The sequence below is a fragment of the Bufo bufo genome, chromosome 2 (genome assembly GCF_905171765.1).
Source record: "Bufo bufo chromosome 2, aBufBuf1.1, whole genome shotgun sequence".
NCBI lineage: Eukaryota > Metazoa > Chordata > Amphibia > Anura > Bufonidae > Bufo > Bufo bufo.
This window is the reverse complement of record NC_053390.1, coordinates 566,967,616-566,994,867: the sequence shown is the minus strand read 5'-3', so window position 1 is coordinate 566,994,867 and position 27,252 is coordinate 566,967,616. Positions and strand designations below refer to the sequence as shown.

Below are 27,252 nucleotides of genomic sequence, written 5' to 3'. Positions count from 1 at the left end.
ATGATGATGAGACAAAGTTGCCAATAAGTCAACTGCAATTAGTGTCTCAAGAGGTTGATGATGAGGATGAGACACAGTTGTCAATAAGTGAGGTTGTTGTTAGGTCAACAAGTCAGGAGGATGACCAGAGTGAGGAAGTGGAGGTGGTGGATGATGAAATCACTGACCTAACCTGGGAAGGTGGCAAGCCTAGCGAGGACAGCAGTAAAGAGGGGGAGGGATCCGCAGCACCGCAACAGGCTGGAAGAGGCAGTGTGGTGGCAAAAGGGAGAAGGCGGCCTACACCAAACAGGCCCGCAACTGTTCCCCGGAACGCCCCCTTATGGCAAGGGGTAAGTGTTCCGCAGTCTGGCGCTTTTTTTGAGGAAAGTGCGGACCATAAAAGAATTGTCATTTGCAACCTGTGCCGTACCAAAATTAGCAGGGCGTGAACACTAGCAACCTCACCACCACCAGCATGATCCGCCACATGGCATCAAAGCACCCTAATAGGTGGGCCGAACACCTAGGTCCACAATCAGTGTCTGCGGGACACACCACTGCCTCCTCATCCCCTGTGTTACGTGCTGGCCAATCCCTGTCCAAAACGCAGGCCCGGATGCCTCCCGCTCTGCATCTGGACCTTCGCAAGCACCATCATTTAGCACATCCACTTCTGTGTCCCAGCGCAGTGTACAAATGTCCATACCCCAGGCCTTTTAACGAAAGCGCAAATACCCAGCCACCCACCCACAGGCCATAGCACTAAATTTGCACCTTTCCAAATTACTGGCCCTGGAAATGTTGCCATTTTGGCTTGTGGACACTGAGGCTTTCCGCTGCCTGATGGCGGCGGCGGTCCCTTGTTACTCAGTCCCCAGCCGCCACTATTTTTCCCGGTGTGCCGTCCACACCTTACAACAGCATGTGTCCCATAACATCACCCGTGCCCTGACCAACACAGTTATTGGGAAGGTCCACTTAACGACTGACACATGGACAAGTGCTTGTGGCCAGGGACACTACATTTCCCTGACGGCACACTGGGTAAAAGTGGGCATGGATGTCTGACCTCTGTGAGGTTTTACGCAACTTTGAGGAATCAACACAGATGGTGAGCGGCGATGCTGCTATTAACAGCGTAACCATACCACTTCTGTGTCTACTGAAACGCTCGCTGCTCACAATGAAGGCGGACGCTTTGCATGTGGAAGAGGTGGAAGTGGGCCAAGACAGTACACAGGGTGATAGCCAGACCACCCTCAGTTTGTGTTCTTAGCACGAATTGGATGATGATGATGATGATGAGGAGGAGCTGGAGACGGTTACCTCCGCTTCAGAAGGTAGTACCCATAGTAGGTTTATTCCATCTGTTCAACGTGCAGGAAGAGGATGAGGAGATTGAGAGTCATCCTCCTGATGAGGACAGCGAAGTCTTGTCTGTTGGGACTCTGGCACACATGGCTGACTTTATGTTATGCTGCCTTTCCCGTGCCCCTCGCATTATACGCATTTTGGCCAACACCGATTACTGGTTGTTCACCCTTCTCGACCCCCGCTACAAAGAGAACTACTCATCTCTCATTCCTGTGGTGGAGAGGACTAGCAAAATGTGCAATACCAGAAGGTCCTTGTGGAAAAATTGCTCCAAATATTTCCAGCCGACAATGCTGGCGGCAGAGTACATAGTTCCTTGGGCAACCGAGGAGGGGAGATGAAGGGAACACACAGCAGTTCCAACAGAGGCAGGGCAACACTCTCAAAGGCATGGGACAGTTTCATGACACCCCACCAGCACCCTCACCCTGATGCCCAGCCAGCTCTGTGCCTTACAACTATTGGGTGTCCAAGCTGGACACGTGGCATAAACTGGCGCTCTACGCCTTGGAGGTGCTGGCCTGTCCTGCTGCCAGCTTTTGTCAGAGCAGGTATTTAGTGCTGCTGGGGGCATAATAACTGATAAGCGCATCTGACTGTCAACTGAAAATGCTGACAGATTGACTCATGGTGTGACACTTATGGTGTATTGAATACACTGTATTCCCATGCACCCCTTCCACCACAAAAAAGGGTATATGGTTCAAACTTTCTTTTCTCATCCTCCTCCTCCATCATATCAACATGCTTATTAGGTTGCCCTCACTCCTAATGTTTTAGAGGGTCAGATCAGCAGCAGGCCCTCGCTCCTAATATTTTAGAGGGTCAGCTCAGCAGTAGACCCTCACCCCTAATGTTTTAGAGGGTCACCAGCAGGCCCTCGCCCATAATGTTTTAGAGGGTCAGCTCAGAAGCAGACCCTCACCCCTAATTTTTTAGATGGTCTGATCAGCAGTAGACCCTCACTGCTAATGTTTTAGAGGGTCACCAGCAGGCCCTCGCCGATAATGTTTTAGATGGTCAGATCAGCAGCAGGCCCTCGCCCCTAATGTTTTAAATGGTCAGATCAGCAGCAGACCCTCACGAATAATGTTTTACAAGGTCAGATCAGCAGCAGACCCTCACCCCTAATATTTTAGATGGTCAGCTCAGCAGCAGACCCTCACCTCTAATTTTTTAGATGGTCAGATCAGTAGCAGGCCCTCGCCCCAAATGTTTTAGATGGTCAGCTCAGCAGCAGACCCTCACCCCTAATGTTTTAGAAGGTCAGATCAGCAGTAGACCCTCACCCCTAAAGTTTTAGATGGTCTGATCAGCAGCAGACCCTCACTCCTAATTTTTTAGATGGTCAGCTCAGCAGCAGACCCTCAGCCCTAATTTTTTAGATGGTCAGATCAGCAGCAGGCCCTCACCTCCAATGTTTTAGAGGGTCAGCTCAGCAACAGACCCTCACCCCTAATTTTCTACATGGTCAGCTCAGCAGCAGACCCTCATCCCTAATTTTTAGATGGTCAGATCAGCAGCAGGCCCTCGCCCCTAATGTTTTAGAGGGTCAGCTAAGCAGCAGACCCTCACCCCTAATTTTTTAGAAGGTCAGATCAGCAGCAGGCCCTCGCTCCTTATGTTTTAGAGGGTCACCAGCAGGCCATCAATCATAATTTTTCAAGGGTGCATATGATGCCCTCCTTTATGTGTAATAAAGGGTGTATTGGAGTGCCGGTTCCTTGTAATTTTTGGCAGCACTTACACTTTATATACAAGTAAATATACAGGAAAGAATGTTTCCTAACAATTTTTCCTCAAAAATGTATTTCATCTTCGGTTTTGTGCGTATTATTGTCAGTCTGTAAAAGTGGCGTACTACTCGGACAACATCGTTCCCAGCAGCGACCTGGGAGTCCAAAATGCATCCAGACATCCTCCCCATGCTGTTCCCGAACCATTTCAGTGGTGTTTCCATCAATTTCTGACCTTTTCCTATTAACCAGACACCCTCCCCTCTTCAGAGCAGGGGGTGCCTGGTTTAATGCTCGGGTTCACCCATTGACTTCCATTCTGTAGAGCACCCAAGAATCCCAAAGTGTTCTACTCGAGCACCCGAGCACTTTGGTGCTCGATCAACACTAATGGGCATCAATTTATGTTCTGTTTGCAGAGAGGAACGAGACCCGTTTAAGCAAGTTGTTTTTGCTCTATTTTTAACTTATCTGTGTTTTTATTTCTAGTGTCATTCAACTGCTTTGCAACAAAAAAAATACATTGTCACCATTTTTATTGTAAAATATTTGATGGAATTATGTTTAAAGAGCATCTGTCAGTTGGATCAAGCCTATTAACCACCTAACTGTTTTGCCAAAGTCCAGCCCCAGCAGTGGGAAGTAGCTAGCTGGAGGACTGCTGTAGATGCTGCTGTCTCCTGAATTGTAGTGGATAGAAACATGCAACTGGTCTTGATTGAAAGCTGACATTCTAGGCTTTCAGACAATACTAATGACAGCAATATGTTCATTACAGGGGAAGATATCACTGAGGTTTTACCCTTGATTATTCCCAACTGGATTTCTAACAGTGATTTATCCTCTGTTGCTCGGGCTTTAGCTGTCATTTTGGTATGAAAGCCTGAAATGCTACCATTCAGGAGATAGCAGCATCTAAAGCAGCCCTCCCCTTTCTAGTTAGCTACTTTTTTTTGCAAAACAGTTAGGTAGTTAATGCAGACATAATACCTTGTATGGCTAATTCTGCTGATTAGAAGCATGCCTTTATTGTGAAAATCCATTGTGCTATTTTTTTTATTTTTTATTATTATTATTATTATGGAAATGAGGGCTTCAGTGCATCAAGGAGCAAGCCCTAGCCCCTTGCTGCTCCTTAGCTCCTCTACTTTCCAACTCTGGCCAAATCCCCTCCTCTTGACTGATAGGGCAATAACTTAAGTCATCAGAGTCCTCTCATGTGGCCCTCTAATCCTACACCTGCACTGTACATTTAACCATCAGCGCATGCGCTGTAATCAACTCTGCAGCTCGTCAAGTTGAAGCAGATGCATAGATGGCTAAATGTACAATACAGACATGGGATGACAGGGCCAGACGAGCGGATGACAATAACACCTGGAAGAGGTAAGGGCTAGGGCTCACCCTTTGAAGCACTGAAGACCTAATTTCTTATAGAAATTTGAGTTTTTTTTAACACATTCTGCATTCAGCAGTATCAGGGTTACCAGGCATAAAGCCTAGTTAAGTAGGGTGGATCATGCTGGCAGATTCTCTTTAAAGGTGTCTGTATTTGATTTAGAGACGTAACATCTATGTCTTTGGGTCTCTTCAGACACTGGGGCCTCGGTACAACTGCCACCTCTGCAACCTTAATAGCTAAGCCCCTGATATCACTTCTTCATGTGTTTGGAAATGTAATTTTCATCAGATCAATTAAAATGGTTGGATGGGATAAACATCTTCTTTAAAAGGGTTCTCTGGGATTTAAATATTGAGATCAGTCTAAATGCCGATCATCTGTTTGAGGAAGGGGGTGCTCACCAGAGCTCCAGTGAGTTTTGTGGCCTCCTCACAGCTTACCAAGCATAGTGCCGTCCATTTGATTGAGGCTGCGCTTGGTATCTCAGCTCAGCCCCATTGCCCTAAATAGGACTGAGCTGCGCTTAGGCCATGTGACTGATGAATGTGATTTCACATGACCTAAGAAGAGGCCTAAGTGATCACGGACATCCACAGCCTCTTCAAACAGGTGATCAGCATGGGTAAAAGGAATCTGACTGGTCCTGAGGATAGGCCATCAATATATTAATTCTCAAAAACCTCTTTAAATACACTATACAGAACTTCTGGGAGTTGTAGAACATTGATCAAGGGACCAATGTGCCAGTGAAGAGAATTTTTTCTCTTTATGGCAAATTAGGTCTCTGCAACTTAATAGCTTATTTGCTTTACGCTAGTTCAACTGGGATTTGTACGTTTTAAAGGACTTGGAGATTTCTTAAGTTAGTAAGACTGCAGAGCCTAGTGTTGAAAAGAATAAAGGAACATGGAGAAAACCTTGTCCCCTTGTCTAGAAACACATCTACAGGAGCTTGATACAGTGCCTCGATAAAGACCTGCTAAAACTAATCTGTGAAGATGCAGCATCTTAGTTTTCAGGTTAGCGAGATATTCATCATTCTGTGATTTGTAAAACTAGGTCATTCATAGGAGCACTGGAATGTTCCTTGTTGATTGGAGAAAACTATTAACAATGTGGATTGAATAATATAACTAAACAAATCACATAAGATCTGGAAGGTTTTATACCCCCCTCCCATACCTCATCACTGCTCCATCTGTTCGGAAATGAGGGTCGCAACCTCCGGATACAGACAATTTCCCTCATGTCTTCATAAGACGGGTCGGTTGGTACAACATCATGATAGGGCAGCTGGTATTCCTCTAATATACCTGAAAAAGAGAATATAAAATTGTATTTTGTTTTCTTTTTCCGAGTTATTTCTACAAGGAATCAAACTGAGGGAAGAATTTTTATGTTGCCACAAGGAAAATACAGTCTTTATTCCTTCTTGCCAACTGCTCATTAAGGAGGTTATATATAATCACTTGTTATAGATTTGCAAGCTCGGAGTTATCAAAAATGGAGCATCAGGGGGAGGTCAGTAAAACTACCTTATTTAATGCATTTGTATTTACAAAAGATTAGGGGAGACAATGCTATTGATCTGGGTACCTCCAGATATGCATCTTCTTGCAACTTCCCAAAGGATGAGTCCAAAGCTGTACATGTCTGCCATTATATACGACTGGAAATGGTTCCTATTTAGGCTTTCATCAAGAACCTCAGGAGGCATATAGCGCTTAGTGCCAACTCTAGTATTTGGGGGTATGTCCACTTCATTGGTATCACTGTAATGAAAAATACAATAACGTATGTAAGAACATATCAAAGCAAGAAAAAAATCGGATTTTCCTGACTAATTTCTATGCAGTTTTTTTTTACTCATCAGCAGGAAAAACATATAGACAGTAACTGTTTAAACAATAGGCTACAAAATAATTTTTTAAATAAAAGAAATGTTATGTTGGAAAAGCAAAATACAGTGTCAAAGCTGATTGTATGCGAATATTCTAAAGGATTATGAGCTATTGACAAGAATACACTGTATAATTGAGCGCCTACAATCTATATACAAATAATATTCTACAGTTCTCAAAGCAGCACCTGGAGCTGAATACTTTTGTAATTGCATGTATTTAATAATGTGTTTCACTGAAATCTATCTGTACAGCGCCACCTGCTGTTTGCGCTTTTTCTAATTTCTCTGTCCTGCTCACTGACACGGAAGCACATGCTCAGTTTCATCCTTCAACTGCCACCGGTAGCAGCAGAACACACCCTCTGAGAAAGGACACCCCGCTAAGCTGCAAGCTTGAAATAAATTTAGCAGAACATTTGGCGCAATGAATGGGGAGATCTCTGGATCCATGTCCGGTTGTTGAAAAGAGGTTGTCATGTACTATATGATGTCTGATTTTTATTATTAATCATGGGATAACCCCTTTAAAGAGGTTGCCTGGGACTTTAAAACAATTTTTAAGTGTAGAAAGGATAGCAAGAAAGTTGATTAAATAAAAAAATAATAACATCTGTTCAATCCCGAGCCGCTCCAGTGCAGATGCTCTGCTGCTCTCAGCTGGTCTCTATTTACTTGATCCAACTGATCACTGCAGCCAATCATTGGCCTGAGCTGTCTCAAGCCATACCAGGCATCACTGCTGAGGACAGTTTTTGGCTGCTGCAGTGATGTGCATGTACAATGATGTAAGCAAGTAAACAAAGTTGGTGACTAGCGGAATGGTGGTATGTATGAGTGAATAGGTGACCATTTCTTTTATATTTTATGTTATTAACTGCTTTTTAGCACTGTTTGAACTCTAAACAGCCCCAGTAGAATGGCTTAGTGACTTTCACTGTGATATATTGTAGGATGTCCTCTCTCTACAACGAGAGTTTGTTAAAGGGGTTGTCTGGTGCATAAACATGAACCACCACTGAGACCACTGATTGGTTGCAGCAGTCAAATGCTTAGATGGCTATGACAACTGCATAGTAGAACGTGGAGATCAGTGGGGACCAACATGGTAGTGGCACTGCACTGGACGAGCTGTGGCTTAAATAGTGGGCATACTATATATCAATGTCTGATAGCAGGGACACTGCTATCAGACATTGATATATTTTTTAAACACAAAATTATTATAAAACAATGTTTTTAGCATTTTTGGCTGTTTTTTATTTCGACAGTACTATGCCATTCAAAATTAGCCACAGAATATCTACAAGTTTTTGTCCTTCAGTAGCAGTTAGCACAAATGATAAGCCCTCTTATATAGAGAGTTAGTTTACTGCTGCTGTGAGGGGAAGATGTTATCCGAAGGGTAATTCTCATGATAATAGTAGAATTGGGATAATAGAATAACAGCTCTATTATTCTCTTGATAGGCCTAGAGAAAGATACAGAAGGGCATTACACTGAGTAATGTATTATGTGATGACCTGAGTCACTAAGGGGGGGGGGGTTAAGGTCAGGGTACTCTCTGGTCGCAGTGATGGTCTGATTGAAAAAGTTAAGTAGGACTGCTATAAGCCCAAACAAAAAGGAAGTTAAAGGCCATGAAACAAAGTAAAATACATTGAGTGACTTAAAAAATGATACCCAAAAAACGATCTGCCCGCTTTTTTATTGTAAAAAATGACAGAATATTCACAGATTGTTAAGGTTGTTAATATGTGATAAAATAAAATTGATAGAACTATCATTTAAATATTTTACAGTGCTGCGAGCTATTCGGCATAAACATGTCTCCTCTGGACAACCCCCTTCCCCCTCTGCTCTGGTCAATACATGGAAAGAGTGGAAAGGCTCAGCTGCAAGTTAGTAGGCCACACGGGCTCAAAGAATGAAATTGATGAGTGCTGATGCAACTGACTACTGAGTTGTAAACCATCCCTGGAAGCAATGTCAGCATGGAAACTGTTCACTGAGAGCTTCATGGATGGAACTTTCATTGCTGAGTTATCACACAATAGCTGGAGATCACCATGCCAGGCACCACCAGGAGAGGCGTAGGGCAGATAATTATATAGAGCAATGGATTTAGCTTTACCATTCTGCAGTCTGAAGGAAGAATATATCAGAAGGTTTGAATGTGGAAACCCCTGATATAATACTTTTCTTTAAACTGCTCTCTTTATCTGCAGGAATGCCCTCATTAAAATCTGAAATTCCCTGCAGCTTGGAAGGTTCATATCTTCTGATAGAATCATGCTATGGAATCACCCTTTATACAGTGCACTAATTTATTATTTAGTCATAAAATATACTGTATTTTTCGCCCTATAAAACACACTTTTTTTTCCCCTTGAAGTGGGGTAAAAATGTCAGTGAATCTTATGGGGCGAATACAGGAAAACAGAGGAGCAGTGAATGCAGCGCTCCCTGTGCGGGCTCTTTACTCATTGCTTCCTGGTCTTCCTCGGCTGCACGCTAGTCTGTGCCCTGCGCACAGCATGAGGATGTCGGATCGCTCTGTGACATCATGCTGTGCGATGTCGGATCACAGCACTGCATGGCAGGAAGAGCAATGTATCTCAGCAGCGCTGGCGGCGTACAGAGCAGGAGAGGTAAGTTGATTTACTTTTTTTGGTCTGCTCTGAGGTCTGATTAACACGGGGGTCTGATCTGAGGTCTGAATGGGGGTATTAGAAACATTGGGGATCTGATCTGAGGTCTGATTGAGGGTCATACTCACATTGTGGGTCTGATCTAAGGTCTTTTTCACATTGGGGCTCTGAGCTGAAGTCTTATTCACATTGGAGGTCTGATCTGAGGTCTGATTGGGGGTCTTATTAATAATTCTCACAAAAATTATTTTAACTGAAAGTGGGTTTGTAGTGGGTTTAACATCTGTGCCACTGCAGACCACAAATTGAACCTGCCAGGGCCGTCTTACATGACCTATATATTTACATAAATTATGGAAAGGATGGCATTCCTGGTTCAACAGGATCCTGACATTAGTGGTTTAAAGGTGGGTTCTTATGAGTATAAATTAAAGCTACAGTATCTAGAGCTACAGTATCTCCCATGATCCAGCCATTCCTGACGCAGCCACACATCACAGGTCACACTGCTGAGGAAGGTCCTGCTGGACCAAAACATTTGGTGACTAAATTTGAGGAAAAATACTGCTTACAGATCTGGATCAGAACTTAACATAATGTCGTTATGATAAAAATTAAAAGATAAAAATAAAATACTTTAATTGCATCATACCTATGGAGTGCAGCGATTTACTTTATCTAATACAGGCTTTAGTCAGACCATTCACTCTAACCAGAGAGGGAAGGGGATGAAAGACTGAATTATAGCATCACACATTACACTGAAAAGTACAATGCTCTTTCCTGGTCATCTCTATCTAGGGTTATAAAGAAAACAATAGGGCTGTCATAATGCTGTCCCAATTTTACTAATCTACTATTATATTAGCAGATAACATGTTCCTATTACAACAGCAGTAGACTTACAGTGGGTCCCCTATCTTTCTGTGCTGACTGGCACTATTTAGAATTGTATCTTCATTGGCATGAAACTGCTGACATTAAAAAGAAAAACAGCCAAAAATTGAATACTGAATGTAAAATACCCCTTTCTGACAGAAGATGTTATATTCTGGCCGGACGTCACTGTGGGTGTATGCAATGAGTCTAAAGAGAAATCAATGTCTGAATCACACACTGGTCTGGTAGTGAAATAACGTGAGGAATAACAATGGTTTCTCTCTTTTTCCAGTGTGAACCAGGAGCGTAGTGGAGAGACTTCCTTTCTCCAGGCTAGACTTAGGTATTGTACAGCCACAATTAGACATGGAACTCAGGCGGTATCGGCTCCATTTCTGACATTTCATTAGCACTTGACTAAACCTCAACGACAGCTTTACGGAGCACAGGAACAGATTTCTTCTCCTGAACACTAAACTAGGCTTGGGATGTGAAAGAAAGGATGGCCTTCACCAAGCCTCCATACCTTGGGAGTAGCTCTAATAATTTGGTCTAGGTTGTGGAGCAGAAACGTTCATTTGATGCAGAATTGTGTAAATAAGACAAGTCATTTGCATCCATTGTCTTTGCCTTCTCCTTAATGTCAGAGCTGTTTAATGTGTAAGCATTTCTCCTAATACCTATTTCATTAAATTAGATTTTAATGGGATGGAATGACTTGAGGAATGGAAAAAAAAACATATATTAGTGTTTGTGTTCCTAAATTAAAAGGAATGTGTTTTATGAGCAGTTTTCCAAGAGGCATATCAGTTGAGGGGAATGTGGAATAATACAATTCATTTTTAATGAGGATATTGTATAGAAAATGAGCTTTAAAATGAAAGTAGAATTACCTTTCATTGTTTCTTCTGTGGCATAAGATTCTGCAAATTACTGCCAATTTCTAACAATATTCTGAGGTGTACAGAGATACTTAGCTGAATACCCATCCATCGTATGACCCTACCTGACCAACCACGTACCCACCGTTCTACTGACGAGGGGTTGTGCAAGAGTATGCATTTCTTATGCTTCATATAGTGCCACATACGACTGCCATCGCTTGCGTATGTCCCTGCCCCCTACCGGGGACATGCTTAGGGGAAGGTTTTCTATAACCCTCCTTTCTATATCTAAATTTCCTCCAGGAAATTAAAGGGGTTGTCTCATCTCGCGGTTACTAAGGCAAGATGAGACTAAGACCTGACCACCAGGTGGCCTAGAAACAGCAGAGCTTCAAGGGCTACACTATTTCTGTAGCTTCCATGTGCTGCGCTATTTCTGGGCCATCTGGTGGTCGGGGCTTAGGCTCATCTTGCCTTAGTAACAGCGAGATGAGACAACCCCTTTAAATTATAAAACCGTTCCTGCTGCTCTCATTAAAGTACATTCTAACAAGGTAGCTACCCATTCTGGCTCATAGAGGGGTCCCTCTATAGTAGTGATGTCTATCCTCCAGCTGGGGTGAAACTACGACTCCCAGCATGCTTCATTCATTTATATGGAGTTCTGAGAACAGCCAAGCAAGTGTGCATTTTGGGAAATGTAGTTTTACCCCAGCTAGAGTGCCGGAGGTTAGCCATTAGAGACCTATGGCATCCTCTTTAAATAGAATCAAATTATAGATACACTGAAATGAAAGAAATGGGTATAGTCCAGCGTTCTACTGGATGCTGGAATATAGCCTTATCTTTCCTTTCACTGGTCTGGGTCCACAGTGGAGCAGGTAGGTGAGCTGTATTTTTTGACTAGACCCCCACTATTAACCTCTACACCATCCTAAATAATATGAAAAAAATCCCACAAAAGACGTAATATAATATCAAGGCTCATACAGACAGGTGATGTTCCTTTACGTGTGCTATTGAAGCCTGCAAGGACTAGTCTCAAACAGCACACAGACCTATTGTAGTCAATGGGGTCGTTCACACGTCATATTTTTTTTTTACGCAAACTGTGGGTCTCCAAATCTCAGCTCAGAATAGCCTGGGCTATGGAGTAGTCCTATATTTCCTTGGACTGCACCTATAGCTCTCGGAGCTGCCAGTGTGTCATTTATTGTCTGTGGTTTCCGGATAAACCTATTGCCATCTGAATACAGCCTTCGTGTTAACCACTAAAACACCCAAAACCTCTAGAGATATTAGATGTGTAACTCATAACCACGAATAAAGAGTATTTATATTAACCTCTTCATTTTCCTAGACCACCAGGGATTAGGGTAATTAACTGTTAAACCATTCTATACCCACAGGGATACTGAAATCATTAACCCCTAAGTCCCTAATTAACCATGGGTCATGTAATGAATGAATATAATCAGGAGGAATTTTTCACAAAAACACTTGGAAACCTCCCTCTAAAAACCCTAAGGGTGATCATCTCCCTACCACATATACAGCAGAGCCAATTTCATACGAACATTAACGTATCGGTACGTTTTTGGATGTGTGCACTTTGGAACATAACTGTCACATAGAAAGGTTTTTATGAAAGTCATAGTTCTGCTTGATTTCTAGCAATCTCTGACCCCGTTATTGATCCGTAAATGTGACCATTAGCCCTGGACCTTTCTGGATAGATTACTGAAGCAGTTGGGTCATGAATAAATAACTGTGCATATGCCGTGAAACTGCTGTCTAGAATTCCGTTCCTTGAGCACGGCTGGATTATAAAATTATTGCTAGCTAGCCTTCTAACTTTTTGGCCGTACAGATTATGCAGTTCCCCCCCGTGCTAGAGATCGCTGACAAATCTAGTAAGAGAGATCATATCCTTGAGAGAGAAGAGAAGGAGGGGGGCTATGAGGAGAGAGAACAAGAGGGAGTTCAAAGACATTGGATATGCTTCAGTGAACTAGCAAATAACATATTATGTACTAACCTAATTATCCTATATTACTAACCTAATGAATTTTACTGCCAATCCCAGGTCTGCTATACAGCACGTTCCATTTTTCTTCACCAATATGTTCTTGCTTTTAAGGTCCCGGTGAGCTATGGCTGGCTTCCCCTTTGTCCCAAATATTTCAGTGTGCAAGTGGCAGAGCCCACTGACCGATGAGTAAGCCAGTTTCAGCATGGCCTTTGTATCGAGGGTGGTGGACTTCAGGTAATCGTAGAGAGAGCCATTTTCATGGTAATCTGTAATCAGGTACAATTGTGTCCAGGATCCTGTTCCTTTAATGTCAGCAGCAATGAATCCTAAGAAGAGCGGTGTAGAAGTAAGGTCATAACAGGTAGTGGATACACAGAAATCTTTGGTCCTAAATAATAGATTCAATGCCTACAGACATAATCATTAACACATAGCATTGGTTATTCTTTCTACCTGCTCTGTACGGAATCAACTTTATAATGAATGGATCTCTTGCATCCTATAAGTAACCAAAGTAACTTAATCTAACCTGTACCCATACAAGCGAAATAGTACAATTTTGAAATATTAAACTCTATAAAGCATTATCCATTTTTATGATGTGGTTGTTAAATTCAACCACTGCTGTAGACTGCATAGTAAGGGAATTATATGAAAGAAAACGCTGCCATCTAGTGGACATATCAAATTACAACACCTTATATGCGAAGATACCACCTGATTAGAGGCACTGCTAAAATGAATCAACAAATGTAAAAAATTAACACCGTAATCAATTATTTGACCAGGTTAAACATTCATTTATTTTTAGGGAGGGGGGGGGATTTTCCAAATGCATAGGTCTTTAAAGGTTGTGTCCTTATTGCTGCTGCTGCGCTCTCTTCATCCATGTTAAATTCGATCCGAATTTCAGGATAAATTCCATTCGTCTCAAAGCTGAATTTCCTTGTGCTTCGTGGTAGCGAAGGGATTTAACCTGAAATAGTTAAAAAAAAAAAAAAATCATACTTACCTCCTCCATTTGCATGTGATGGGCCGAATCAAACTTTTAAAAAATTCGCTCATGTCTAATCCATGTCATACATAATACATACCAGGTGAATGACACCCCTATAGTAAATCCAGGTGAAATTTAGTAATGAAAGTGGCCACATGCCCGTCCCTTTACTGCCCCTTTGTAGAGGGAAGGTCTGATCTGTCCATATTGCTTTATCCCCCCCTCGCGGCCCCCTCCGTTGTAAGGAGGCAGTTAAGAATATTGGAAAAATGTTCCTAAACCAATTAAACAATCTACTGGAAATCTGTTAATTGACTGTGTCTGATCATCTTGTTTTATGTACTGTATAAAGAGATAAAATCCCTTCCGGCTGTAGTGTCTAATATTCTGACACCTTTAATATTTGGATGAAGAATAACATGTAACCATGTAATATCATAGACATGTTCTCTGATCTGTTCATTGATTTGCCTTCTTTGCCCTGGAATGTTTCACTACAAAGGAGAAGCACCAGCTCGTCCTTGCCTTGCAATGAAATAGGAACACAAAGCTACCGTACATAAGGGATGAATCACTTTGATAACCTTTATTAGTTTGACTGATGTTCTGCATGCAGTAGATCCTTCAAATGAAATGTACAATAATAAGAGTAATTGGATATAAGTGCATTCATGCAATCTGCATTTTATTAAAGGGCATCTGTCAGCAGATTTGTACTATGAAGGCTTCTGTGTTGGTCCCATGTTGATATGTGTCCCCATTGCTGAGGAAACTGAAGTTTGAATATATACAAAAAAAAGCCTCTAGGAGCAATGGGGGTGTTGCTGTTACACCTAGAGTCTCTGCTCTCTCTTCAACTGCCGCGCCCTCTGCACTTTGATTGACAGAGCCAGGTATGATGACGACTTTTACATAGCCTGGCCCTATTAATCAAAGTGGAGCGGGTGCAGCAGTTCCAGAGAGAGCAGAGCCTCTAGGAGTAACAGCAACTCCCCCATTGCTCCTACAGGCTCATTTGCATATAATAAAACATAATTTTTCTCAGCAATGTGGACACATATGAACATCAGACCAACACAGATGCCTTCAGCTGCCAACTGCACATCTAACGGTTCAGCCAGTGTCATAGATGCCCTTTAAGAGACCACTCACTGTCCAGATGCCTGGCCCTGAGATCTCACAAATACTCGAGTGCCTACTCAGTTCAGATCTCAGACACACAGCTGAGGATCAGAGGGAAGTGGTTAACTCACAAATACAGCCAACAGTAAAAAGATTGTCTTTACTACACTTTACATCGTGTACCTTTACAATGGGCCAGAGAATAACATTTTTGTTGGTGTCCCTCTCTAAGGTCTTATGCACACCACCATGTCCGTTTGGCAGTCCGCTAATCACAGATCCACAAAATTTGGATGTGGTTTGTGTTGCAACTGCATTTTTTTGTGGAGCCCTGTTCTATACTTTTGTGTAACTGACATAAGGAACCGGAAAGCACATGGATCATCTGTGTGCATTCCGCATCCGTACCTCCATTCTGCAAAAAGATAGAATACATACACAAAATGTGGACCACTGACGCATTGAAGACAATGGGTCTGCAAATAAAATGCAGATGGCACACGGACTGCATCCTTATTTTGCAGATCTGAGATTTGCCGACTGCAAAAAGGATACGGTCATGTACATGAGGCCTATTATATTTATTTTCACTGACCGCTAACAGGAATAAATCACTGCTAGAAAAAAATTTACCCAATATACGTCTCAATTTACTAATAGTATCGCGGAATGGAGAGGCGCTAAATCAATATACTTTATTTGTGCATAATTAAAAACGGGGGAATGAATCACACTTCACAAACTAATATTAGAGAGAAAAAATTCCACATACTGGCCAAAGGTATCACAGGAGCGACGAGGTCATGATATGTAACCAGTCTTCTCCGAGATACACACTATCGAACAAGAGGCCAAGAAACGTGTCAAAGAAGAAACCGCACAGTGATACAGTGTTATCTATTAAATGGTATGGGAAGCCAGGTGGTCAGTAATTAACCCTTGCTGGAGTATGACCAGCTATAGAGAAGACTGACCCGTACACCACAAAGCCCAGGGTAACTGGTCACTTAATACTAATGACCAACCCAGGGAGACTCCCAAAAAAAGGAGAAAACCTAACTACCTGACCATGCTAAGCTAGAACTCCCACATAAAGCGTCTGAAAAAGCTTGACGCGTTTCATCAACAGAATCATCAGGAGCAAAATTCAAAGTGCACATAGTGAGATAATAGCAGACGCTGCCACACTGATCATTCTTTTGATGAAAGGTGTCAAGCTTTTTCAGACGCTTTATGTGGGAGTTCTAGCTTAGCATGGGCAGGTAGTTCGGTTTTCTCCTTTTTTTGGGAGTCTCCCTGGGTTGGTCATTAGTATTAAGTGACCCTGTGCCTTGTGGTCTACGGGTCAGTCTTCTCTATAGCTTTTTATCCAGGACCACTTCATGTTCCCAGTCTGCCCCTGTGCTTATTCTAAATTGTAATTGAAATTTGGTATCTGCTGCATGGTCAATGGTACATATCTTCTCTCCTTAATTTGCCTTTGATTTTTTTCCATTATGCAGGGGGCGTCGCCAGGTCAAAACATTCGGCTTGAGCCCCTGATGTTTTGTCCAGGGCCCGGATGTTACAGCTGGTAGCTATACAACTGCAGTTGAATTACTGTGGCCGCTTGCTTGTAGAACGGTGCGGGTGGTCGCCAAGCAACTGCCTGTGCCGGGTCTCAGGCGGCGTGATCGCCTGCACCAAGACACAGACCTCGCGGTGACTTCAACATGCCCGTCTGAATCCAGAAGCCTGCAGCTTGGACCTCCGATGGTGGGAAGTCAGGTGAGTATTTTTTTATATCTTGTCCACAGTGGGGTCTTTGTGAATGCTATGGGCACTAAATGTTGGCATTATACCTGCTAGAGCCTCTGGGAGATTGGTTATAACTACAAGGGGGCTTTACAAGTACTGGGGACACTGAAGAGGTCATTTTACATGGGGGCACTATGTGGGGGCCATTATAACTGTTGGGGGGCCCTATAAGTATTGCTGGAACTACAGGAGGGCATTATACCTTCTGGGGCACTACAGGATGGCACCACAGAAAAGCCTTATTACTGCTTGGGCACTACAGGAGTATATTATACCTATTGATGGCACCACAGGAGGAACTTATTACTACTATGGCACTACAGGAGGGCATTATACCTTCTGGAGCACTACAGGAGGGCATTATAACTATACAGGGCACCACAGGAGGGCACTATTAGTACTGGGGCACTGCAGGAGGTTATTATTCCTATAGAGGCACCAGTAGGGCCTTCTTACTGCTAGGGCACTAGAGGAGGGTATTATACTTATTGGCTGGCCACAGGAGGGCATTAAACTACTGTGGCACTATAGGGGGCATTAGACAGTAACCACTGGGGGTCTTATAGGAGACATTATAACTACTGGGGACACTATAAGTACTACAGGGGGGCCTTATTAATATTATAGAGAGCCTTATTACTGCTGGGTGCACTATGGTGGCCATTATTATTGGGCACAATATGGAGGGCACTATCACTAACAGGGGCACTGGAGTAGTATCATTATTGGGGGCATTGTAGGGGTCAATATTACTAAGAAGAGCACTCTGGGAGGGAATTTTTGCTATAAGTAGGACTTTTATATTACTATAGGTGGACTTATCTCTATGGCAGTAATAATTTCTGTGGAATAGTATTCAGGGGCATTGGGGAGCACAGTAGGCACAGTATTCTGGGCAGCACCAGGATAATACTGTTCGGGTAGCAGGGTGGGGAGGATGATGATATTAGAAAAATGAGGAACCTAAGATGACTGTTTGGTAAACTCTGTAGAGATTAGATACGCTTGAAAGAAGTTGTCTGGCCCGAATGGAGAAGTTGGGGAAAGAAAATGTCTACATCAGAGGAGACGTCACCTGGGAGGCCCTGGATGTGAGAGGTATATAGTGCTGTATGTTTTTTAGTGTCCATGCAGCAAGTAAAATATGTCTTTAGTCCTAGGGCGAGCTTGTGTGTGTGTGTTTAGGGCAGATACTTTGAGAATATGGCACATATGTATTGGGGCTTGGGCCCCTGGTCTTTTGAGACCCTAGCAACGCCCCTGCCATTATGATTTTAATCAAGTCTTGTAGTCATTTTTATTCATCAGCTGCAGCAAATAACTGTTACCTAGAAATATAATGATATCGCACGCCGAGCCCGAATAACAAAAAGGTTATAGATAACTAGTGATTCAGGCATAATACACATAATAAAACATGTTGGCCTGTCTTTCTTGCCATTCATATGCTGGGGATCGCACATGTTCTTTGCAAATATAGGGCAATTTGGACAGGCTGGCAGTTTAATACAGACCACAACCATATGTGCTGCCCAATATGACATATGGACAAAGTGTGGATTATTCTTCCGGCCTTCCAGGCTAATCGCTCATCTTGACAAGCTTATGTTTCACACACTCAGAAATGTCAACCAGAGTAATGTGATCTTTTACCACAACAAAATCAAGCAAAAACACTGAATCCGTTTTTATTCTTTTTTTAGTGAAAGGATTATATTGTTGGCTGGTTCATTGTTTCCTGGAAGCTACAGCTGTAACCAGAAACCATAGTAGATACAAAATAAAAGACATCAAACATTTAGTGAATGAAAAAAATTAAAGTTATAGAGTCAGGCTTTATTGTGGTGAGTCAGTGATGATCGGCTTAGCGTGGGGCATCGGGCTGACATCAAGGGGGTGAAATAGTCACACCAGCTCAATGGAGGCAGTAGGGCAGGTTAACTCGGTCTTACAGACTAGACCTCACAGCTTAGTATTAGGCCTTCGATATAAAGAAAGAAACGGGGAGGCGGCACTCACCAAAAGTAGATATTCTTTATTCCGGTAGTCGTACACTTACATCAGTACTATCATGGGGAGAACACAGATAGCGCAGGCAAGTAGCTTGTGGTGACAGCCGTTTCGCGCCTCAGCGCTTCCTCAGGCCTGAGGATGCGCTGAGGCACGAAGCGGCTGTCACCACAAGCTACTTTCCTGCGCTTGAGGAAGCGCTGAGGAGCGAAACGGCCGTCACCACAAGCTACTTGCCTGCGCTATCTGTGTCTGCCCCATGATCGTACTGATGTAAGTGTACGACTACCGGAATAAAGAATATCTACTTTTGGTGAGTGCCGCCTCCCTGTTTCTTTCTTTATATCGATTTGCAAGACTTAAGACTGAGCACCACTATAAGTGATACAAGATAATACTGGAAAATGAGTGCTGGATTCTGAAAGGGACTTACAGCAGTGCCACCCCGTTTTTTGTTTTCTGTGGGACTTGTTTATTTTAGTATTAGGCCTTGTTCACACATGGCAGTTTTTTTTTGCATTTTTTATTTTTTTGTTAAAACCAGATGGGTACAGAAAATAATTTCTTTCATATTTCTCTTTTTAGGATCCATGCATTAAAAACTGTATGAAAAACTGTGTGAACCCAACTTAATTTACACTTCATGTGTGATATGCCAGAAAGGTTTATTCCTGTTAGAGGCGCTAAAATTTATATACTATTATACTAGGAAGCTGTCTTACATTTAGAAGTAGTGGAGGATCCGCCGGAGTTATGAAGAGGCCGACGTCTCTTCATGACTTTGGCAGATCACTACCAGCTATAGGGCTTCATTAAGACCGGCGTCTAAAACGTGGTCTTAATAAATGTGCCCCAAAATGTGTAGATATCTATGTGAGCTTCACCATCTACTTGAAAAAAGTTTAAAAAAATGTTTAGAAACTCTTGACTTGGTATGTGGAGCTAAACAAGGCCTAAAGCTTCCATGTCAGCTCAATGAGCCTCTCCATATTTTAAAGTTGATGAAAATGGGACATTTCAATGAAAAATAATGTTTTTTGGAGACTCTGACACATCATTGCCATCTTGAGAGAAATCAGTCATGTTTAAAATGATAGTAGGACGAAAGATCTTTCATCCACCAACAATCATTCTTTGAAAGAACATTCGCAGAAAGATCAATCATCCTTTGACTGGTGTCATTGAACATGAAGTGCCAATCTAAATGACTACAATGAGCGATTCTGACCAAGTCTACTTTAACATTAGTGTTTCCAATTCCGCTATTGAGATCCGTCATAGGATCTCAATAGCGGAAGAAAACGCTTCAGTTTTGTCCCCATTCATTGTCAATGGGGACAAAACTGAACTGAACGAAACGGAGTGCACCAAAATGCAAGCAGTGTTTTTCTGTCCGTAATGTTGTGAGGAGCAAGACGGATCCGTCCTGGCACACAATCTAAGTCAATGGGGACGGATCAGTTTTGTCTGACACAATACAAAACGGATGCGTCCCCGTTCACTTTTAATGGTGTTCAAGACGTATCCGTCATGGCTATTTAAGACATAATACAACCGGATCCGTTCATGACGTATGCATGCGGTTGTCTTATTGTATAGGAAGCATTTTTGCAGATCCATGGTGGATCCGCGAAAAACGCTAATGTGAAAGTAGCCTGAAATGACAGATGCATGCGGTTAAAATATTGTAACGGAAGCGTTTTTGCAGATCCATGACGAATCCTCAAAAAACGCTAATGTGAAAGTAGCCTAAAATGTGTATGACTGTGTCAGCATAATAGTGGTTCACTAGGCAATCATTTGTTCAACCACCAGTCCACTTCTATTTAAAGGGGTTGTCAGCTTTTTTTTTCATATTAATGACCTATCCTCAGGATAGGTCATCAATATCAGAAACAACGGGGGTCCGACTCCCGGTACCCCTGCTAATCAGCTGTTTGATAAGAAAGCAGCAGGCCAACCCTAAGGATAGGTTATCAATATCGGACTGTGGGGGTCAAACTCCCAGCACCCCCACAAATCAGTTATTTGAAGAGGTCCTGACACTCACACTGTGGACTCTTCACTGATCGGCTAGTGTGCTCACAGGTGGACCCCCACCAATCATACATTAATCACCTAGCCTGAGGATAGGCCATTCATATTAAACTAATGGAAAACCCCTTTAAGAAATGGGACAAGTCTGGATTTTGCACCAATAGATGTTTGGAGTACTGTTCTTCACTTCCCATGACCTATGACAGTTACCCAGACAAGTCAGTCTAATTATAACTCTATACTTTAAAAGAGATCTGTTGTTGCTGTATATACATGGTTGTATACCCTTACAGAACTCCTCTAAATTGGCTATCTCCAGCTTTCTAAGACTCAAAATCATCAGTCAGTTCTGTACCAAGTGCCATAAGTAGATCTGTTGTATCTTCTATGCTACTCTGTCTGAGGGCAGCATAATTTTTTTTTAATGATCCTTCACAAATACTACTACTTTCTAATTTTTAAACGCTATATTTATTTATATATAAAAATAAAAAACTTTTTACAGGAAAAATACCAGAAAAATCTGTTATAAAATCAAGTTCTGAAAAATCTTCTATAAAATGAATAATACCAGAAGTCCTTCCATAGAGTTCTGTATTCATTTTTCACATAACGTTGTTTCTTGTAATAAAAGTGGTGCTTAGATACAATATGAGAACACTGCCACCAGGTGGAGACATTTGTAATCATCAACCTTTACAACTACCAGTCAGTGGATTCTAAACAGCGCTGTTTGCCATGTTTGAACTTAAAAAAAAGATTTTTATTACAATAATAAATTCTTTGTCTTAGACGCCATTGAAACAACTACATAAAATCACCGCAAGCTATCATTTCTTCCGGTTCTGTTTATTTTAAAATGTGGCTTACTCGTGTGAATATTAACATTTCTCTAAAAAGACATGCGTTATGGCTGCTTCACACACACGCTGCAATTTGGAAAAAAAAAGCCACCGACACAAAAAACACACCTCAAGTCTGAAAAAACATCACTACATAAAGATGCCTGCTTCATCTGCTCTTAATATTTCCCATGGTCCTTCTTATAACATCTGGAACTGGAGTTTTATACCTAAAAAATGTGGAATAATAAGCCAAAAAAGCTAAAAAAAAAAAATGTGTTACACCAGCCTTGATCAAACAATGTGTTTTTTCACAATAAAAGTTAAAAAAAACTTGTTAATTTCAACTCCGAACTGAAGACAGCGAGTTAATAAACACTGCAGTGTCCGACTGTGTGTGTGCCATGAGGCAAAAGATTAATTTTCATTTTCCATCTGTCTTTTTTCATGAGCTTTCAAGAGGCCGGCACTAAATTAATCATTGGACCTGTCAACTGTACGTGAGATTCTGTCAGTGTGGCAGATCTGAATTCAATCTGTCTTGATTCTGAATGAATCTATTAAAATGGCATTACTTGCACAACAAACCTGAAAATCAAAGCCATTGCAGGTTGCTAGTTCCTTAATTCCAATGATACGGTTTTAGTTTAGCTATTCTCTATAATTGTCTGAAAGAGGGCAATAGTCATTTCCTTACTAGTCCTAGCGGTGAACCCTGCAATGGACACCATAAAAATAATACCTTATTTATTATACAACATGATGGTATGCCTAAGATAAATTGTACTATGATCACATACAGATGTAGTAGAGTTAACACTCATGCTTTATGAGACATGTTATCTAAACTAAATGCGTTAAGCAAACACCTTCAATTGCTTTTCAATGGCTTTTGTTTCAAGATAACGCGATGAGTTAAGAAATTTGAGTGAAGAGTTTGATTGTTAACCCTGCTACATCTGTATTATTTCCCAGCAGAATCACCGGTGGAATGAATTTCACATATTATAAATTCTTTATGAGGGTTATTGTGGCTTATATTATATATACATTATATCATTTTATTCTGCCATTTGTGATTATAAGGCACTATTTTATCTAATGGTAAAATGGGCCAAATAAAGTCCTTACACAGAGATGAGGAACACGACCGTATTTTGGCTATAATCTAGTCTTCCATATGTATTTTATGAGGAAACAAACATTCCTGTAACATACCATATAAATAGAACTCTCTATAAGGGGGTCATTCTCCTCTAGAGGAACTACTTATAGAAAAGGCATATCTCCATAATACAGCGCTGTACAGTGACAACATATGGCTGCAGAGGCTAAACTAAAAAGACAAAACTCAGAACTCTCCGAAGGATGCGGCATTTGCAAAATTGCCCTGGTGCAATGGAATGCTGAGTGAATAAGAGTAAGAAATGTAACAATAATATAATAGTCGAATATATGACTATGGTATTGCGAGACTTTACTTATGATGACCTATCCTAATCAGTCATCAGGTCATCAGTATCTGATATGTGGGGGTCTGACACCCAGGACTCCCACCTATCAACTGTTTGAGAAGGCACCAGCGTTCACAGTAGCGCCACGGCCTTCTCTCAGCTCACCAGGCGCAGTGCTGTCCATTTGATAGCAGCTGTGTTGGTATCACAGCTCAGTCCCATTCACTTAAATGGGACTAAGATGCACCTAGGCCATGTGATCGATGTAACGTCACATGGCCTAGATCAGGGATCAGAAAACTTCAGCACTTTAGCTGTGGTGAAACTACGACTCCCAGCATGCCAGCTTGCTCAGCTGTTTTCAGTAATCCCACAGAAGTGAATGGAGAATGGTGGGAGTTGTAGTTTTACCACATCTTGAGTGCCGAAGGTTGATGATTTTTGGCCTAAGCTGAGAGAGGGCCGCAGTGCTACTGCGAGCGACGGTGGTGTTGGACCCCTACTGATCAGATCCAGAGCATATGGCATCAGTAGTAACGTTTCAGAAAACCCCTTTTAAAAAGAGGCCTTAAAGGCTAAGTGGACACCCTTGGGGACATTTTTTTATTATTGTATTCTACTCATTTAGAGATGTAAGTCTTTTTTGCTGTTGGTCTTTATTAACAATTTTCAACAGTTTTTCTTCTACTGCTTTCCGTCTCAGGGCATTAGCAGATTAGCAGGCCCTCTGCTTCACACTTTAGGAAGCTGCTCTGATAGCGCTATCTGTAGCCCTTATCTCTGAACTCCTGGCAGCTCATAAACCCTCATTTAAGCTAAATTCTTATCAAAGTAGAGATAAGGGCTACAGATCCAGTTGATGGATTCAGTGTGAAGCAGAGAGCCTACTAGTCTGTAAATCCACTGAACGCTAAAGCTGTTTATCATTTGTTTTAAAAACCAGTTAAAAAAATTATTTTTAGCCCAAAATGAGTAGAATGCAATAATAAGAAAATTGCTCCCAAAGGTGTCCATAGCCTTTAAGGAACACAGCAGAACTTTCCTAGAAATTCCCCATAATAGCTCCTTCACAAAAAAAAAAACACATGAATTTCAAATGTTTTTAGGGATATGGATGGATTTTTAGGTTACATGTGGATTTGTTGCAAATTATGGTGCAGATCTGCTGTGAGTTTCATCTTATGCATTACAATGTGGTTTAATTCTGCAACATAAATTGACATGCTACAGATTTAAAATCCACATCTAATGTCAATTTACATTGCAGATTTTTTTTTTTACTACTGCGTGTGGATGAGATTTCACAAAATGGCTTGCACTGTAAAACTCAACACAAATCTGCTGGGCCAAGTTGTGCAAATTGTGAGCTTACCTTTATTTTTTTATTTTCTTTGTAGCATTTATTATTATTTTTTTTACATTTTTAATGTCTTTTATCTGGTATTTTTCAAGTCTTATTGAGAACATTATTTGAAAAATTTCAAGAAAAAAGACATACCCTGAACATTTTGAAAAAACACAACTGATCCAAAAGAGAAAAAAAAATGACACAAAGCAAAATGCATTGTATGTAGTGTGTTTTAAATTTAACTACGGATTGTTAAAAAAAAACTTCCTCACAAAAATGATGAGTGTGAAACCAGCCTTACAGTGTCAAGAGTTATGAAACATTATTAAGGTCAAAGACTGACCCACGTCCCAACTGACCTGAGACTTTATAAGAGTCACAAACTTGAGTGTCAGGAATAGGCAAAAAAAATCATTATTTTTATTTTTCAAAGGTCTAAAGGACAGGGAAGATGTGTATGTTTCCTAAAGGAACATTAAACACAGAAAATGTGCAAAAAAAAATAAAAAAAATTCTCCAACAGTTCCTCCAGTCATCTTTTCCTATCCTTTTGCCTCATACTTCAATTAAAGTACAAAAAGAAATGCGTCCCAGGTGATCATCTATGTCCCCTTCCTCCCTGTGTCTGGCTGGAAGACAACTGGCTAGAACAGAAGCCTCCCTGCCGCATCCTATCTGCAGTAAGGCAGGAAATATTTTTATGCCCCAACCCTTTTACTAAGCCCCAACCCCTCAGCAGACCAGTAGTTGAAGATTAAAGAGATCGGCAGGAGATTAACCCCTGTGTTCATGGCACAGTTTTTACAAGATTATGTCAGGATCATGCAGAAAAGGCATCTGACTGACAAACGATGGGGGGTAACTATATTTCCTGTTCACTTTTAGTATTTATTCCTAGGTCTAGTTTTCCTTTGATGGGTGGATTCATGGTTATTAATATACTGTATGATGTAATCATGTGACCACCAGACTGACTATAGCATCTGCTGTGTCATTCGGACGTAAGACTGTCTATGCAATTTTATGCCCGGTGCCGAATGATGTCAGTTTTTTTTTTTTAGAGAACAATCTGCGGAGAATGTGTATTTTTTATACCACAGCTCACATTAACCCCAACGCCCATAAAATATCTGTCACTTTGCCCATAACTTTCACAGAATGGATGAACTCAAGAAACTGTCTAAGCTGATGATAAAAGACGGTGCATAAAGGCAGCTAATGTGGCTCTGAGCCCTGGCTCTCTGCTAAAGTGCCAGAAAGACACAGGTTGAGAGCCACTGGCGTTCTACAACGACTAAATGGGGCTATTAAGGTCCTTAAATTGAAGACTAATTCATGATTTACAGCTCATCGCCAGTGATGAATAGCTGCTTTACTCAAAGTAATTAAAACCTTCACTTTGACAAGTGCATTGTGTGAAATTTTATGGTCAGTAGCGAGGAAACCTTTCTGCTTCCTAACTAATGATCAACTATTTTTTGTGAGGATGTACATGGATGATGACAGATACACTAAAATACATTTTGTCACCCAGCTGCACATGAAAGTGGCTGCAAAGAGTTCATTACCTGAGCTGGGTAGAAGATATAGCACATTTATTGCTATAGCAAAGAATAAAGTTATCAAAAACCCCTTTGTAGCCATCAAACTGGAACTAACTATTAGAGGAGCACTCAAACAGCAAGTCTATAATCAGTTTGGTGGACTTATGGCTCATACACATGACCATATTACAGCTCTATATAACCTCAGAGTTGTATATAGAGCCTATACACTTCTATGAGACCCTACACCAGTCTATAAGCCTCCAAATTCACATGGACGCAGAAGTTTTTGTATTTTTTTTCCTTTTGTTAAAAAATAAATCAGTTTCTGGGTTTTCCCGGCTGTGGTTCTGGATGATGACCATAGTATTTCCTTACAATATCTACTTTTTTTTCATGAAGCAATGCCATGGACAAGCCATGGACACAATTGGCAAGAAAACAGCATTTTTTTTTATTTCTACTCCTATAACTCTTGTTGAAGAAAAAGATTACCCTCATTTGCATGTATCTACTATATGTGCCTTGAAGAGAATGCTACCACTGACATCCTACAATAGTACAGCAAATAGCAGATCAGTTAAGTGACAGTTAAGAAATAGACAATTACGTATACAGTAGTTATTTTCACTTTTTCACTAGTTTAAATAACTCCAGCAGTATGTATTAGGATGGGTTCACACTAAAGTTAGGGATTGCGTTATGACTTTCCATTATAACATGGTTATAACGGAAAATAACGGAATCCATAAGACGGAAGGACCGATCCGTTCTTCTGCCCATAGACTTGTATAATGACGGAATGCAAAACGGAAGCCTTTAAAAGGCATTCCGCTTGCTTTCCGTCCTAACAGAAGTCTATGGGAATCAAAACGGATCCGTCTGGGTCCCATTATGCAAGACGGAAAACAAAGTCCTGTCGACAGGACTTTGTTTTCCATCTTGCATAACGGGACTCAGACGGATCCGTTATATTTTCCCATAGACTTCTATTAGGACGGAAAGCAAACGGAATGCCTTTTAAAGGCTTCTGTTTTGCATTCTGTCTGGGCATTCCATTATTTTCCATTATAACCATGTTATAACGGAAAGCCATAACGGAATCCCTAACGCTAGTGTGAACCCACCCTTACAGGCATCTTGTAAATGTCTACGACTATCCATAAATTTTAGGTAGATTTCCCCAACCACACTTGGCTCGGCCCATCATGCATTTGTTCCGAGTGGGGAGATTGTGCACATTGAAAACAAACTGCCCAAG

At 41.4% G+C, this 27,252-nt stretch overlaps 1 protein-coding gene across 5 annotated transcripts in view; it reads right to left on the bottom strand.

The window, feature by feature from the left end:
- Nucleotides 1–27,252, bottom strand: part of BMPR1B (bone morphogenetic protein receptor type 1B) — a 455,592-nt gene that overhangs the window by 5,619 nt on the left and 422,721 nt on the right. For all 5 annotated transcript variants that reach the window (XM_040418173.1, XM_040418171.1, XM_040418174.1 and 2 more), the window contains 3 exons: nt 12,869–13,166; nt 6,091–6,266; nt 5,677–5,807 (listed from right to left, as the gene is read on the bottom strand). In XM_040418173.1, coding sequence (XP_040274107.1) covers nt 5,677–5,807; nt 6,091–6,266; nt 12,869–13,166 — 605 coding nt within the window. The remainder of the gene's footprint in view (nt 1–5,676; nt 5,808–6,090; nt 6,267–12,868; nt 13,167–27,252) is intronic.